Source organism: Neovison vison, chromosome 6 (genome assembly GCF_020171115.1).
Source record: "Neovison vison isolate M4711 chromosome 6, ASM_NN_V1, whole genome shotgun sequence".
NCBI lineage: Eukaryota > Metazoa > Chordata > Mammalia > Carnivora > Mustelidae > Neogale > Neogale vison.
Window position 1 is genome coordinate 184,209,361 of NC_058096.1, and position 18,588 is coordinate 184,227,948.

Sequence of the window (18,588 nt, forward strand, 5' to 3'; positions counted from 1 at the left end):
TTAAATAAATAAATAGATACACTCTAATTATTTAATACTTGTAAGCTAAAAATCACTAACTACTAAATGTCACCTGAGACACAGAACTTACTTAATGGATAATCAATGATCAAAACAAATAAAAATCCATAATGTTTTGCTAAAAACTAAACCTTTAAAATAATATTAAGTGCATACCCATTAAATCCAGTGACAATTTTCAGTATTCTTTCCTTCATTTCATCAAAGGGAATATATTCGACATTTGGGTTGGGAGGACCTCTTGGTTCAGGAGCTGAAGTTCTGAAATCATCCATCACTTTCTCCAGTTTGAAAATAAAATAGCCTTTAAATTGGGACCACTGTATCCTATAAGCAAAAAATCAAACAAAACAAAACAAAACACAGTAACATGTAGCTTTACAATTCTTGAACACAAAGCACAAAACAGAATATAGGATAACACTGATGCTAATAACATTAAGATCTGAGTAAGGGGCAGTGAGAATATCTTTGTTAAGTGGCAAGTACCAGGCCTATGAATCTGACTCACAAACTCCAAACTAGTTACACCAATTCTCCCCACTCCTGATCCAAATGAAACCCCAATCTCTTGTTAAAAATCTTTAAAATGAACAACCTCCAGCTAAAAGCCCATTATGTACTACGTCTCATTATTAGCAACTTTAAAACATTATTTTGACTCTACTGCTCCTAACAAGTCAGCCAGGGAGGTGTTACCATACCATCGTAAATAGGCTATTAGAAATTGGCTCAAATTCACATTTTAAACAGGCAAGTCAGAATGACTCCAGACCCGAAGCTCTTAGTATTCAAGCTATAATGCTTACATAGACAAATAAAGGTGTCTTGTCTTATATCTATGTTAAACAGCACAATGAACTTCAAATTTCTCTTTTCTTTTAGCTAGTATTTTCAGAATCTTCTGTCTCTTAAAGGGTACATATCATAGGTTCTATGTAACATGTATCTGCAAAGTAAAAATATATAATTTATGTGCTTTTAATATCTATTCACTTACTAGGTTAATAAGAACACCTTTTCTCCCTGTCGTCTTAAATTTTACCACTAATATAAAAACATTTTGTGATGATACCTGCCTGAATACCCTAAATTCCAGGAGATCCAAGAGTCAAGAATGTCAACCATTTCCCAAAGTTGAAAGTACAAACCATTAATGGCAGCAGATACATCTTAAACAGGTGACTACTTAAGCAAAATAAGGGAAGTGTTAATCTGTACTCCCTTCCCCCATCCATAATCCTACAAACTAGGGGAGCAGTTCTCAGAAGTGTATTGTTAAGAGGCCAAAGCCATTTCTCATAAGAGTAAGAGTTGATATTTTTACTATGTTAATATTTGTCTTGATGGTGCAAGAACAGCAACAGGGAAAATGAAGACACTTAGCAGAAATCAAGCAACAGTTCCAAACTCCTATCTACTAGTCAGTCATCACCTTCTTCACCCACCAAAAATTCACAGTAAAGACAAAAAACCATTTCATTTAAAGTTTAATAAAACAATAAATACTAATTTTATTAATACTCAACCTCTGAATATGCATTTTCTTAATATTCTCTGTAACAAAATGGGACAAATAATACATGAAAAATGTATCAAAATATTATATACATTTCAAGGAACAATAGTTGAATACTGTTGCCAGCTGAACTAGCTGCTATCTTAGAAGGCAGTTTTTACTTGAAAGGACTGTCAAACAAGGCTTTTTTAGAACAAGAAAATTTGGTAGATATTTTTTCAGAAATGAATGACTTCAAGAGATATAACTAGTAACTAAAATACTTGTGGCCAACGAAAAATTTGACTTCAAAACAGAAAGTGAAACTAGAAAATGTTTTTCAGTATAAGCCTAGAAGGCTCCTGATACATTCCCAAGACAGTTCAGAATCAGTCACTGTCGACTTAAACAGTACTATGTGACAACAACAACAAAAAGCTTGAACTATGTCAAAATCAAAATATTTTCTGTCTCAAAGGTCACTATCAACAAGTGAAAAGGCAAACCCACAGAACAGAAGAAATACTTGCAAATCATCTATCTGATAAGGTGTTAATAACCAGGAGATAAAAAGAACTCCTACAAATAAGCAAGTGGGAGAGGGCAGGAGGGCATGGAACACAACCCAGTGAAAAAATAGGCAAAGTAGTTGAACAGACATTTCTCCAAAGATATACAAAAAACCAATAACATGGAAAGATGCCCAACCTCCTTAATCACTGGGATAATGTACATCAAAACCAAAACGTGACAGAACTTCACATCCATTAGGTCGCCTGCTATGCAAACAACAACAACAAAAACAAAAACACAGGAAACAGCAAGTATTGGCCGCCAAAGCTGTAAAGAAATTGGAACCTCATACTAGCTGGAGGGCATACAAAATGATGCAGCAACTGTAGAGAAGTGTGGTGGTTTCTCAAAAATAAAAACAAAACAACAAAAACAAAAACAAAGAATTACCAGGTGATCCAGCCATTCCCTTTCCAAGTAAATACCCCAAACATGTGAAAGCAAGGGACTCAATCAGAACATGTACACCAATTCACAAAGCAGTATTATTCACAATAGCCAAAAGGTGCAAAATACCATCAATCAACACACGAATGCATAAATAATGTGGTGTAAATACATGCAGTGGAATATTATTAGGGCTTAAAATGGAAATTCTGGCACATGCTACAACTTTGAAAAATCTTGAATACAACATGCTAAGTGAAATAAGCCAGACACAAAAGAACAAATTTTATGATTTCACTTACATGAGGTATCTAAAATAGAATCAGAGGCAAGGAGTAGAAAGGCATTAGCCCAGGGGCTGGGGAAAAGGTAAGGCATTACATTACTGTTGAATGAGTACAGAGTTTCAGTTTGGGAAGATCAAAAAAAGGCCTGGATATGGATAGTGATGAATGTGGCACAAGACTGTAGAAGTATTTAATGTCCCCAAGTTACACACTTAAAATGCCAAGATTTGTTATGTACATTTTACCCCAAAAGAAAAGTGTTGAAAATTAGACAAAAGATTCAAATAGGCATTTCTCCAAAGAAAATAAATGGCCAATGAATACATTAAAAGATGATTAACATTATTATCCACTAGGGAAACACAAATCAAAGCACATTTTATAAGATACCATTTCACATCTACTAAAGGTGGCTATAATCAAAAAGTTGGGACAATAACAAGTGTTGGGGAGGATGCAGGATGAAATTGGAAATTTTATACATTGTCGGTGGGAGTGCAAAATGGTATAGTCACTGTGGGAAAATAGTCTGGCAGTATCTCAGTTAAACACAGAGTTAACATGTGACTTGACAATTCCATTCTATTAAATGATTAACTTATATGGTATACAAATTTTATTAATATTAAAAAATTTTGGAGAGGATCATGCTATTTGCATGATCACATCTTCTTCCATTCCCTGCTCTATTCTGGGAAGGTTTTGAGATAAGATAAGGTTTTGAGATAAGAAAAGATAGAGCCCAGGGTAAGCAAACTATGGGAGCTTCAAAGACTATGATATTAACTTTTTTTTTTTTAAGATTTTATTTATTTATTTGACAGACAGAGATCACAAGTAGGCAGAGGCAGGCAGAGAGAGAGGAAGAAGCAGGCTCCCCGCAGAGCAGAGAGCCCGATGAGGAACTCGATCCCAGGACCCTGAGATCATGACCTGAGCCGAAGGCAGTGGCTTAACCCACTGAGTCACCCAGGCGCCTTGTCAGACAGGAATTAAGTCCCATAAACTAAATGAATTTTATACATATTGTATTTTAAGTTTCAAAGGTATCAAAAGCAGTTATTCTGAATTAGATACAAGAGATGCAATTCAGAAGTCACTATACCATATAGAGACGAAAAAACACTTCTACAAAAATGTCAAAAACGTAGCTTTTTGTTACACTACAACTGTGACAAAAACAAAAACAGAAATGTTTTCATGAATATTATAGAATTTGAACACAACAATAGGCCATGAGCAAATAAACTAAGGATCTGGCAAAGAAAAAATATTTTCTTAGGAATGTACTCATTGGTTGAGTAGAAACTAAACAAAAAACCCTTATTTTTCAAATGAAAATAAAATTATTCTAAGAAGATGTTCATAAAACACACATTTTTGGGGTGCCTGGGTGGCTCAATGGGTTAAAGCCTCTGCCTTCAGCTCAGGTCATGATCCCAGGGTCCTAGGATCGAGCCCTGCATCGGGCTCTCTGCTAGGCAGGGAACCTGCTTCCTTCTCTCTCTCTGCCTGCCTCTGTGCCTACTTGTGATCTCTGTCAAATAAATAAATAAAATCTTTAAAAAAACAAAAAGACATACATTTTCAACTTTAAAATCAAATCAATTCCTCCACATTAATCTGCTCTGCTAAAATTAACTCAAGAATTTACTGAAATTACTCCTTAATTTTTTCAAGATTTTATTATTTATTTGACAGAGAGAGAGAGTGAAAAAGGGAACACAAGCAGGGACAGTGTAATAGGGAGAAGCAGGCTTCCCACTGAGCAGGAAGCTCAATGTGGGGCTCAATCCCAGGACCCCAGACCCCAGAACCTGAGCCAAAGGCAGATGCTTAATGACTGAGCCTCCCAGGCACCCCACTCATTAATTTTTTTTAAAGTAACCTCACCTCCCTCCACTTTCTTCTTTCCATCTTTACTTTTTTTTTTTTTTTAAGATTTTATTTATTTATCAGAGAGGGGGGGGGGAGAGAGCAAGCACAGGCAGACAGAATGGCTGGCAGAGGCAGAGGGAGAAGCACGCTCCCTGCTGAGCAAGGAGCCCGATGTGGGACTCGATCCCAGGACGCTGGGATCATGACCTGAGCCGAAGGCAGCTGCTTAACCAACTGAGCCACCCAGGCGTCCCTCCATCTTTACTTTCATGCAGCTTCTCCTTTAGAGAGACACAACACTAATAAAGATACCCTATGAAATATCACACAATGACCTTATTATCCCCACAGGAATTCACAAGTCTATTATACCCGCTCAAGGGCAGAAAATCTCCTATATTCTCAGCTGGTTCTAAGAACACTTCAGGGGCCAGTAACCACCATCTTAACTTACTGCCTCTTACAGTCCCAAATTCTATTAAGATTACTTCTACTCATCCTCATTTTGTGTGGTTTCTACACAAAATCTGTGTGGGAAGCTAACACAAGAGAACATAGGAGAGCCCTACTACCTCCAGGAATAGCAAATACTACACCATTTGCAAATATCAAAGGGGAATACATGAAGAATGAATGAATAAAAACAAATTTAAGAGGGCTGGGTGACAAGTTCATAACCTTTTCAAAAGGTAGCTATTCAAATCAGGAGATTTTAAGTGTCAGAATTTGGGGGGCCTGGGTGGTTCAGCCAGTTGGTGTCTGCCTCCAGCTCACGTCATGATCCCAGGGTCCTGGGATGAAGTCCTCATCAGTATCCCTGCTTAGCAGGGAATTTGCTTCTCCCTCTGCCCCTTCCCCTGCTTGTGATCTCTCTCAAATAAAATCTTAAAACAAAAAGTCAGAATTTTTACATGACAGGAGAGAGCAAAACCAAGTAAATTTAATTTGAATATTGAATTACATGAGCAAAAACATGTGGAAAAAATAACACTGTGAACTGCTTACACAACATCATGACAGCATTTTTAAAAACTTTAAAATACCAATTACTAGCTCAGAAAATTTCTGTAAATAGGGCCCCAATCAAGGGAATATTCCTTTTTCATCATGATTACACCATACCATAGTTTATCATTTAAATGAGTAAATAAAATATATCAGAGAACAGAGAGCCCAGAAATAAACCCAACACAAGGAAACATGGTATATGGGAAAGGACCGATTACTCAGGAAATACCCTAAGAAATGGTAGGACTACTACAAAATTTTACCAAAGCGTAAAAAGTATTTTTTCCGACTATATTTTAATAGCACAGTCATAAAAAATTAGAAAACAGAAACAAAATGAACACTGCCCATTAACTGTCCAGTAATTATTAAAATACATTTTAGTGTATTTTTCACTATTCTATTCTACTTACTTATTAAAATATGGCATTCTATTTTGATAACCCTTTTTCCCCCCTCTTTATTTACTATGGATATTGTCACACGATCTGTAGTCTCTGGTAGGATTTTTAATTTGTATCACATACAGCTGCAACATTATTTGATAACCATTTTTAATAAAATTGATTTAATAAAAATTAAGGTGCAGTAGGGATAACTTTATACATACTTTTCTGCAAAATCTTTTTTTAATTTTTAAATTTTTAAATTAACATATAATGTATTATTAGCCCCAGGGGTACAGGTCTGTGAGTCGCCAGGTTTACACTTCACAGCACTCACCATAGCAAATACCTTCCCCAATGTCCATAACCCAACCACCCTCTCCCTCACCCTCTCCTCCCAGCAAGCCTCAGTTTTCTGAGATTAAGAATAAACACAATTTTAAAAAGAGGTTTTCTTCCAGCTGGTTACAATTAAAAGTAATTGTGGTTAATATCCTAATAATAAACTTTGTAGGCATCTGTTTATTACTTTAGGATAGATTCCTTAAGTGGAATTACTGAGTCTAAAATACAAGTATCAACTTCTGATAAACGTACTTTCAACAGCCTCTCAGAAATGCTGTACCACTTTCAAGCGTCATCAGGATAGAAACACCTATTTCATTCAAGTATTAAATTCTTTCAAAACTCCTGCACAATAGTAGAAAATCACTTTATTTTCCATTTCATTTACTGCTAGTAAAATTGAGTATTTTAACCTATGTTCACTGGCCACAAGACATTTCTTTTGTGTCTGGAATAGGTCCTTTCCAATCCTCTCATCTTGGAGTTCCTCAACTTTGGCACCACTGACATGTAAGCCTGGCAGTTCTTTGTCATAGGGGAAGGTCCTGTGTAGTATAGGATGCTGAGCAGCATCCCTGGCCTCTCTCCACCTGCTTGAAGTCAGAAGCACCCAATCTCCACCCTCTCAAAAGTTGAGACAACCATAAACATCTACAAACATTGCCAAATGTTACACAGAAGACAAAAATTGTCCCCAATTAAGAAGCACTGCCCCATCTCCACACTCCTTAAAAGAAAAAGTAAACTACTATGCAATACAAGTATGAACATAACTTTTGAATTGCCATTTTGCACTGACTGCTTAAAAAAGAGCAATTGTTTTTACATAAATGTTGAAGTGACACTAAAATTTTTGTCTATTTGTTCCGATTTTGAAATTACCCTTGAAATATTAACACATTTTCTTGCTCAGAAAGTCATATCTGAAGATGGCATGGTATTTACCTGCTTCAAAGCAATGAAGTTCTAATTAAATACTGAAAATGAATTTTCAAATTAAGAGTACTAAAATATCTGACAGTTGTACCCATCAAAGATCCAATTCAATGGAAAAGAAAAGCTTCAAGAGGTAACACAAACATTCAGATAATACCTCAGCATGAACCTGGGTTTCTTCTTTGGCAATTTATATATTCATGGTAAGGGTTCTAACATGTTTTAAAGAGTCAAGTTACTTTTCTCTACTGACCCATCTCTCCCTACCAATTAAAGCAGAAAGTTGAAGAAACAGTGTGTCTGGTTAGCCTAATTTAGCTATCCCTTGGCCCCTTATTGAAAATCTTTCTAAAATTTATTAATATTACCAACATGGACCCTTCTGTCCCCCATGAGCAGCTGACTCAAAGATAAATCTCTAACAGCAAGGCTCAGGTTTGAGAGAGACAATCAATTCAAAACTCGGAGGATACCGGAGTTTTTTTATAGCACCAGCTTAATGGCTGAGGTGGATCTATTCTGTCCCCTACTGGAAGGGAGCAGGAGCAGCTCTTCTTACTGCTTTCACCACTACTGCTATTACCTTCCCCCACAATCCATAGGATACCAATTCCAAATTTCCATCAAAAGGCAATGGTCCATTCCTTCACTGTAAAGTTTGTCAGAGCCTAGGTAGGCCCTGGGCCCTTTTTGCATTCTACCAACTCACACAACACATCAGGGGCAACAGCAGTTAGAAAACTCAGAAGATATATCAGAAGATATACATCACTGATCCTCCACTAGTAAAATTAGGTTAGAAAACATGATACAAAGACAATAAACAAATAAAACATCATAAACTATTAGTTGTAGAGATTTAGTGATGGTAAACGGAACCTAGAGACAGGAAATACGAAATGTAGGCTTAGAGCTATCTAGGAAAGGCATCAGGGCAAAGGAGGATTGTAAGTTGGACTTGTAGAAGGATGAGCAGAATGCAGAAAAATCAAGTGGAAAAGTACAGGACCTAAAAGTAGGAGCTTAAAAGAGACAATTTCCCAACCATTACTGACATTTTTGGCTACACAGTTCTGTTATGGTGGAATGTCCCGTACACTGCAGGGTGTTTAGTATAGTCCCTGGCCTCTACAACTAGATGCCAGCAGCACTCCCACCGAGAATGGTGACAACCAAAAATATCTCCAGAAAATGCCAAATGAACCCTGGGGGGGGGGACCGCTGTCCCACACACACATCAAGTACCAATGCAATACACAATTCCTCTTGTCGAGGATTATGTCGGTTCCTAAAAATCAGTAAAGTCGGGAAAATGAGAACTGCCAGATCAAAGTCTCACAAAATTTGAAGGATAAAGTAATATGCATGTATATTTTTAATGGCAGAAAGAAATTCTAAAATGTAGATGATTTGTTTAAAAAATAAATAAAACACTCACTAACATTAAAGCCTGTCTCACAAAATCATTTTCAACTGTGCAGGAAAATGTGCTGTGGAGATGTGACCTTACATTTTTTCCCCCCTCAGGTCTCATCTTGTGTACCGAGAAAGGAAGAGGTAAGAAACAACAACAAAAATCTTTCCACACTGACCCACAAACTCATGTGGTGCAAAGCAAAGCAATCAGTTAATTGTTGGGGTTTTTTTTTTTTCCTCTTTTCTTTTTTACGTCGGCTTCATGCCCCAGCTTTTGGGAGTCCAACGTGACACTTGAACTCAGGACCCTGAAATCCAGACCTGAGCTGAGATGAAGAGTCTGATATTTAATCGACTGAGGTACCCAGGCACCCTGGGTTTTCTTTTTAAGGAGACTGAAATGTATATAAATGATGAAGGCTTTACAGTTTCTGTTACTGAAATATAAAAATGAGTTTAGGGGCACCTGGGTGGCTCAGTGGGTTAAAGTCTCTGCCTTGGGCTCAGGTCATGATCCCAGGGTCCTGGGATAGAGCCCCGCGTGGGGCTCTCTGCTCTGCAGGGAACCCTGCTTCCTCCCCCCTCTCTCTCTGCCTGCCTCTCTGCCTACTTGTGATCTCTCTGTCAAATAAATAAAATTTTTAAAAAATTTTTTTTTAAAAAATGAGTTTACACATTCAAGGATGGAGGGAGATTACTGTATACTTTAGTACACAGGGTTCATCATGGAGAATCTTGAGTTTGAAGATGAGGCTCGAAGAGTCTAACAGTATTTGCAATAATGGCTTTCAGTAGACTAGTATGTGTCTACTTTCTGCTATGTCATATACAGATTATTTTTGTTCATGTTTTGAAGTATGCCCCAGAGTTATGTGCTACTCTAAAATTACTAATTAAAGACATAATTACTTAGGAAGCATTTTTCTGCATCTATACTCTCAAAAGGAAGAAAAACATATCATTAAAAGCACAACATATACTACAAGGACAATTTATACTCTGGCCCAAGATCTGTCTAAACACGTGGAAAACAAATACATGAACAACGAAATGGATAATCCTTCCTCAGAATGTCCATCTATATGTGATGAAGCCAAGAAAATAAACCGGAAGCTTGGCCAAGCTCCAGTTTCAGCTTAGCCACTTTTTCATTTTTCATCTGACAGTTATCTAAAGTAATTCCTTTGTTTCCTCATCTATAAAATGGAAATAATTGTACCTACTTCACAGAACTGTGAGGATTAACATTAGTGTAAGGAGAGTGCATGTCAGCAAAGTAACTCACACTTAATAAGCACTCAATGGTTGTTTTTCCTCAAGAAACTCAGGACAGGGAGAACACCTGAGAATATTACAGAACTATGCAGACAGCTTTCCAGGTGGCATTACCAAGAAAAGAATTAAAACAGTAAGCAAGACTTCTGTTAGACCACAATAAAATGGTTGGGCTTATCTTATGTACTGCTACACAACAGACTAAGGATTTCAGGCAATCTCTCTGGCCTAAGAATACTTCTTTAACTATTCCCTTCATTAGAGGAGAAAATCTCTTATCCAATATTCCTCTCTCCACCATTTAACAAAACTATTTCCTTCATAAATAAATAAATAAATAAATAGATGAAGTATTGCAGCTAACAGGTAAGAAGAGAGAATAGCAAAAAGCACCTGTGTATCGCCTCGCTTTGTCATACCTTATTTATATGTTTTGCAGTTCCTGATGAACTAGAAAATCTACTATTGCACTTTCTCCAAAAACTGACTCCACCAGGATCTCCAATGTATTGATCCTTCTACCTTTTAACTATCCCTCAACCCCTCTGACACCTACTCTCTTCATTATCCTGTTTAAATTAAACTGTGCATACAGTTGACTCTCTAAACCCTCTTTGCCTTCACTGTGCTCACAAAATCAACTACACCAGTTAAATGTTATCCCCACCAAATCTGTACCCAAATCTTAATTCCAGAAGGAACACGAAAGTTAGAGAAAACTGCACCACCATGCTAGGTGGACTCAAGTACACTATTAATGCTGACAGGTAATAAATTTCCCCCCAGTTTATTCACTCTCAGGCTCTTGTAGATAACTATTTTATATCATCCTCCTCAAACCCCCAATGAGTTCTTCCTCAACACATCACACTCAATGACTTTGCTTTCTGCTTCACTTCTAAAACTAAAGCAGTGAACAATGTCCAGAGTTCCACCACATTTATCCACCTACTAGCAGGATCGCGTATATACACACTGAATTCCCAATTGTAATCACAAATGTACTATTCATTCTCTCATCTATTAACATATCAGATTCTCTCCTTTTGTGCACCTACTCAGGAGTATCACTTGGGTAATTCTCCCTTTCTCCTGTCAACTACATCTATATCTACTTTGTAATCTCTAACAGATCATTTCCATTTCCATTATGCAAATATGTCAGTATTTCTATCTCCAAAATTTCCACTTAGCCTCCTATCCCCTGCATTATTTATTTGCTGTCCTTGGCAAAAAAATTCCTTAAAAGGGTTGTCTCCCTCCCGTTATCTCTCAAACCCACTCCAAAGAAGGGTTCAGCCCCACCACTAAAAATTAATCTGCTCTTAACAAAGTCATCAATGACCTCCATACTGCTCAATCCAGAGGTCAATTCTCACACTTCATCCTTAATTAGCCTATAAAGAGTATTTCACACAGATGATCATTCTTCCTTAATTATATTCTTTTAAGTTACTGGACTTTGTTGCTCATTTTCCCTTACAGGTTTCCCAAACTTCTAACTCTAGAGTTATTCCAAGTTTGGAATCCCACGCTTGGGGATCTTATCCAGTCTGGAGATTTTAAGTATCATCTATATGCCCATTATATCTCCTGTTCTCCCCATTCATCATCCAACCAACCACATGTTCCACATCAATATAAAATTCAGCGTGTCCAAAACTGAACTCCTGATCTTTCCCATAAACTGCCCCTACCACAGCCTTTCCCACAGCATGCATGATGAAATTCCATATTCTAGCTGCTTAGGCAAAACCCTTGAGTCATTCTTGACTACTTTTCTCTCATACACCACAGCCTATCTACAGGAAATCCTGTCAGTTGTACCTTCAAAATATATAAAGATTATGACTAATCTTCACCACCTCCAGATACCTGAACCACTATCATTCTTCAATAATATCATTACCTTCATCTTCAACAACACCATTCGTAAAACAATCCTCTTAACACTTAAGTCTGATAATGTCACTTCTCTACTCAGAACTCCACAATGGCTCCCAACTTCAGAGTAAAACTCAATGTCCTTACAATGGTCCACAATGTATTACAAAAGCTAACTCCAAACCCCTTTACCTCTCTGACCTCTTCTCGCTGGTCAGTCTACACCAGCCACAGTGACCTCCTGGTTAGTCTGTGAAAAAGTAGGACACACTCTTACTTAAGTACTTTTGTGTGGAAGGATTCCTCTGGCTGGAATGCTCTCCTACTATATAAAGCTTAGTTTAACCACCCTATTTAAAATTACAAGTTCTTTTCCAATCTTAACACTCACTTCCCCTACCCTTCATATTTTTCCATTGCCCTTACAATGAAGTAACATAATACATAATTTATTATTTACTACCTGCCCACAGATTTGTTCACCTATATATATAGAACTGTATCACAGCTACCAAGAATATGTCTGACAGACAGGAAGTACTCAATAATTATTTGGCGATTATTCTGAAGCCTGCTTTGGTGGGAATAATACTAACAACCCACCTACAGTAGAAAAAAAAAATCAGGAACATACCACTTTACAGATTTAGGAGGTACTGTATGTGCAACTGTGTTTGCCATAGGAGTACAAATTTGTATTTAAACTACAATGCATAACAGAAAAAGGAGCAAACACATAACCACTTATGTCAGACACTGGTCTTAGCACTTTGGACATATTAATTCAATCCTCACAACCACCCTATGAGTTAGGCAGCATTATTTCACTGGTCTTATCATCAGTATGCAACTAAGAAACAAAGAGGTTAAATAACCTGCCCATTATTGCACAACTAGTAAGTGGCAGAGCCAGGATTTTAAACCTAAGCATTTTGGCTTCAGAATCCATACTGTCAGAAAATCATGACATCTAGTTACAGGAAGGGAGAGAGGAAAGGTGGGCAAATCTGCATCTCTAAGCTACTCTGTAATAGGAAAAGATGTTAAGAGCCAACCTGCCTTCAGGGAATTCACAATCTAAACAAAAAAGACAGCATTAACAAAATCTATACATAGAACAATGGAAGCAAACAAAGTATTCTACTTACTGGGCTAAGACTTGCCTACATGTAGACTTTTCTATGTATCTTAAAAAGATGAGCACAAAGGAGAGGTCCCTGTTCCAGGGAGAGGGCAACAGAATGTGCAAAGTCACTGAGAGGATGATCCACCACAGAACTTTGAGTACCTCCACAGAACTTTGAGTAGTTTAGGAAAGCAGAAAAAACAAAAGGAGGAAACTAGGGAATAGCAAATTAAGCAGAAACACAATAATATACACCTTAGAACATCATGATAAAGATTTTAAATTTTAACTTAGGTAGGAGGAGGGTGCATAAAAATTTTAACCATGGGAATAACATGATATTTACATCGTAGCAGGACCACTGCTAACAGCACAGATCAGAGACTAAACAGAAAAAGTAAACTGCAGTTTAGGGAACAATTTAGAAAAGCCTACAAAGAAACCTGGGCAAGATGAAAATGATTGCTAATGTCCACAGAATGGTAAACCCACTGTGAGAATCTTCATGTCCATTTCCACTAACATTGCCCTATTTCAAGTTCTCATTTCCTCTATCCTGAACTCCCACAATAGCCTCCTGATTTCCCTACCTCACCTAAATTAGACACCAGTTTAACCTAGACAAAGTTCTGCTTTATCTCTCTACTAAAAACAAAAATCCTCCAATAACTTGTAAAATCTTTGTAAATGCATAATTCTATGTATTAGCAAGACACTCTGATTTATCCCATATACACCTTCATAACCACAGGTTTTCTCTTGGCTTTGCTCATTGTCTCCTCCAGTTGGATTGAGCTAAACTGCCTCCTGTCTCAGGAAGCTATCCTTAATCCTCAGAAATCAACTTCTTACTCCGGAAGCACTTTCTTACTCCCTTAAAGCAACTATTATATTCTGCCCAGACCATAATCACTAGGTTCTAGATTTTTTTCCCTCTTGTGAGGTTCCATGAAGCTAAGCATCATGCAACAGAATTTTTTCTTTCGGGTGGGAACTCTTGTTAGAAACACTTTGAAAGGAATGTAAGCAAAAACTATGCTTCAAATCCACAACTCAGAGATGTTAAGATCAATGAACTTCTCACAATAAAGAAGAATTCTTTCTCGCAAGTCACAATTATAATCTCGTTAACAGTTTTAAGGTAACAACTTTAATACTTTACCTGTACGAACTGAGAATACTGTACATGCATGCATGTATGCTTGCTACAGCTTATACCAATGAGGCTGGATCCCCAGCTCATGGCTCCCAATTTCTTAGGAAGGGATATAATACACAAAAATGATGCTCCAGGAATCAACTCTTTCCCTGTCCGTATTACTTAACCCCTCCCCTGCAAAAACTGGATTAATCCTGGGGTCAGCCAATTGGACGTTTCACCCCAGAAATGTGAAATATGGAGAGAAAACAGACTGGAAGTTACTGAACTAAATCACCTCTTTAGCAGGAACTGAAAGGAAACATCCAACAACTTCCAGTCCAGCCTGAGGTATCCCATTCTCATATCCTTGGCTTGACAGTTTTAACCCAACCTCTGATTCTAAGTTCTATCTCAGAATACTTCCAAAAAATCTGTCTCTTCTCTCATTTCTTTTGGGCTTAAGAGAACCAAAATCAGTTTGTTTTGCTTATAAGTGAAAAATTTGATGCTTTCAAAAAACCATATATTCTTTGAGGATTAAGTATTTAATGCTTGATCTTTAAGCAAAAACCTGAGCTGAGAAAAAAAGCCTCTTCTGGATTTTTAAATTGCAGTGTAAAAGTTCACTTCTATTTTCTATATTCACTCTTAAATATTTTAATTTTTAAAATGCTGTGACACTAATAAATTAATTCAAGTCTAAGTGGACACTGCCAAATGAACCATCTGAACATTCAGTCTAGCAGACTACCCAGAGTATTTAGAGATTCTGGGTTTTAGTTTTGTTCTCTACATGTAATTCAGAATGTCAAAGACCCTATATGTTGTTATATACATTGACTGTCTTTATGACGATCACTACTATTAAGTAACTTTATTACTGCTTTCTTCCTTATTAGCACCTTATCCTTGATTATAGTGTGAATATAAATATCCAATGTGTTCAAAAACCTTGATTTTCCTGGATCAGAAATTAGAACTAAACTTAAAAATGTATATAGTTATGAATTTAGTGTCTGAAGAAGGTTGTACATTTCAGCCAATCATATCTATGAACTTATTTTTAATGGGAGTATTAAAAATAGTATTATAAAGGTAATTGCTTAAAATTAAGGCAGAGAAATTATAAACTAAAGGGTGCATGGGTGGCTCAGTGGGTTAAAGCCTCTGCCTTCAGCTCAGGTCATGATCCCAGGCTCCTGGGATAGAGCCCTGCATCAGGCTCTCTGCTCAGCGGGGAGCCTGCCTCCCTCCACCTCTCTGCCTGCCTCTCTGCCTACTTGTGATTTCTGTCTGTCAAATAAATAAATAAAATCTTTAAAAAAAAAAAAAAGGCTGCATTGTTCGAATTGTTTTACATAGGTATCCTACTTTTATAATAAAAAATACATTTTAAATACCCAGCTACATTTCTTAACATAAGAAATTCAGTAATTTTTAAAATTAGCACATTTAGAAAACATCCCATTAACATGATTCTGTAACTTAAAAGTTTTGTACTGTTCAACTATAAATTTTTAAAAAGCAAAACCTCTAAGAATCACTAAAAACAATATGATTTTATCCATAAATCCTTATAACAATATGAACTTTTTAAAGACTACCAACTAAATATAAAAGCAATATAGTTATATATAGTTCTTAAAACTTGACTTGAGGGGTCCCTGGGTGGCTCAGTGGGTTAAGCCTCTGCCTTCACTCAGGTCATGATCTCAGGGTCCTGAGATCGAGCCCCACGTCGGGCTCTCTGCTCAGCAGGGAGCCTGCTTCCCCCTTCTCTCTATGCCTGTCTCTCTGCCTATCTATGATGTCTGTCAGTCAAATAAATAAATAAAATATTAAAAAAAAAACTTGACTTGAAATATGCCAATAATTAAGTCAATCTTACACTGAATAGTCAGAAGCCTTTTTTTTAAAAAATGAATAATACTTCCAAACTGTACTAGCCACCCAATACTTAAATTGTATGTGCTTTTCCTAAAACCAAAGCTCTAACAGCACCATATGCATCAAGCCTAAATCAGGAACCATTGGTTTTGTTTTGTTTTCCAGATTTTATTTATTCGAAAGAGAGAAAGAACACAAGGAGGGGGAGGGGCAGAGAGAGAGGGAGAAGCAGTCTCCCTGCTGAGCAAGGACCCCCCCACCAACGGGGGGCTAGATCCCAGGGCCCGGAGGTCATGACCTGAGCCAAAGGCAGATGCTTAACTGACTGGGCCATCCAGGCGACCCTAAATCAGGATCCATTTTGAAACTTTACAATATTTTAAGAATTCTAGACCACTACTGATATTTGACAGACATTCAATTTCAGAGCCATTAAAACACAGAAAAACATATGCCAATGAAGAAAAATTATCTTAATTTTAATTTAAAAGTATCTTTTTGGGGGGCTCCTGGGTGGCTCAATCATTAGTGTCTGCCTTTAGCCCAGGTCATGATCCCAGGGTCCTGGGATTGAGATATGCATCAGGCTCCCTGCTCCCCTCTCAGCTGGAAGCCTGCTTCTCCCTCTCCCACTCCCCTTTGCTTGTATTCCCTCTCTCGCTGTGTCTCTGTCAAATTAAAAAAAAAAAAACAAAAAAAAAACTTCAAATAAACAAATAAATAAAAATGGGGGGGTAACAAACTCTGGGGTTAAACTTTTTTTCTTTTTTTTTTTTTTTTTTTAAAGATTTTAGTTATTTCAGAGAGAGAGAGAGAGAGCTCATGTGAGCAGGCAAACAAGGGGAGGGGCAGAGGCAGAAGAGGAGAATCCTAAATAGACTCTGTGCTGAGTACTGAACTGGAAGCACAGCTCCTGATGCAGGGCTCCACCTCAGGACCCCTGAGATCATGACCTGAGATGACATGCAACCAAATGAACATCCAGGCACCCCAAACCTTAATTTTAATAAAATTTGTGATTATGTCAAAATTTTGAGAAATAACTGGAATACACACACACACACACAAAGCAGAAAAAAAATCTGAAAAGGAGAAATTTAAAGCAATTTCAATTTTATTCTCATATAATCTAACCAAGTTCTAAAGCACTTCATACATTATAAAGGCTACTATCTCTTGAAACTAAAGCTCTCCTCTCCCTACTCAAAATATAAAATCAGAAATCGATGACAAAAATTATTATTATTGGTTTAACCCTTCTATAGCTGATTAGTCTTAGGCTCACAGCATATGCTAATTTAAGGGTCAACTGAAAAAAATTACTCTCTAAAGGAACTAAACTTAAAAAGTTTCCCTCCACCCTAATTTTAAAAATGAAGATAATATATTTGACACAGATGAATGCTGATAAAAGCAGCAAGCAAAATATCGTATGAAATATAATACTATAAAGCTAAAATAATAAATACGATAAGCAACTGTGGTTTGTTTGCTCGCCAGTACATTCCCAGCAATTAGGACAGTATGTGGCACAGCATATATGCTCAATAATGTCTGCTGATTTAAATTAACATCTCAGGAAATGGGAAGGAATGAAGGAACATAAACAAACATAGCATTATCAAAAATTACACAAAAACTTAAGTGGTGAGAAGAAAACAAAAGGAACTTGAACATTCAGGAAATTTCACACCAGCATATCTCATACAGAATATCATATGAATTATCATGTAGAATGCTCAATAAATCCCAGCCCTTTTTCTTTCCCATTTTCCTTTAAACAGGCACACCTAAAATATTTAATTAACAAAACTCAACGAAATTTAAAAATTTCAAGAATGTATCTGCAAACCTGAATCCATACCTGAATCTAATAAGTAGATATAAAAAGAGATAAAGATGTACTAATTGCACAAATCAGATGCAAATGTGATGGACCAAATGTGCCCTCCCAAAATTCTTATGGTATTTGGAGATGATATCTTTGGGAGGCAATTAGGTATAGATGAGCCCATGGGGTAAGGCCCTTATGATGGAATTAATGTCCTTACTAGGAGACACCAGAGACAGAGGTTGCTTGCTCTTTCTCTATTTCGTCTCTCCCATACCCCCACCCCCTTTCCTCTTGTCATGTGAGGACAGATCAAGAAGGTGGCCTTCTGCAAATGAGGAAAGAGTCCTCACCAAAGCCCAAATATGCTGGCACCCTGATTTCAGACATCCAGCCTCCGTAACTGTGAGAAAATCATTTGTTGTTGAAGCCATCCAATCTCTGGTATTTTGTTACTGTAACCTAAGCTAAGACAGCAAGTTAACTATTGAAGAAACAGTGACATACACTACAAAAGGATATAAAGATCAAAAACCAAATTATGACTCCTAAGGAGCCTAGCTTGGTAGAGAAATAATGGTTGTAATAAAACACCCATAACATAGAGCAGAAAACAATAAATGGAAAATTTATGAAGGCAAAGTTACTATATTGTCTGAAAATCTGGGAAGGCAGTTACCTTGGTCTAAATAGATTCTAGACATACGGA

The 18,588-nt window shown here is 37.0% G+C and overlaps 1 protein-coding gene across 1 annotated transcript in view; it reads right to left on the reverse strand.

The window, feature by feature from the left end:
* Positions 1–18,588, reverse strand: part of PPP4R2 (protein phosphatase 4 regulatory subunit 2) — a 53,523-nt gene that overhangs the window by 16,955 nt on the left and 17,980 nt on the right. The window contains exon 3 of the mRNA XM_044253152.1: positions 178–348. Coding sequence (XP_044109087.1) covers positions 178–348 — 171 coding nt within the window. The remainder of the gene's footprint in view (positions 1–177; positions 349–18,588) is intronic.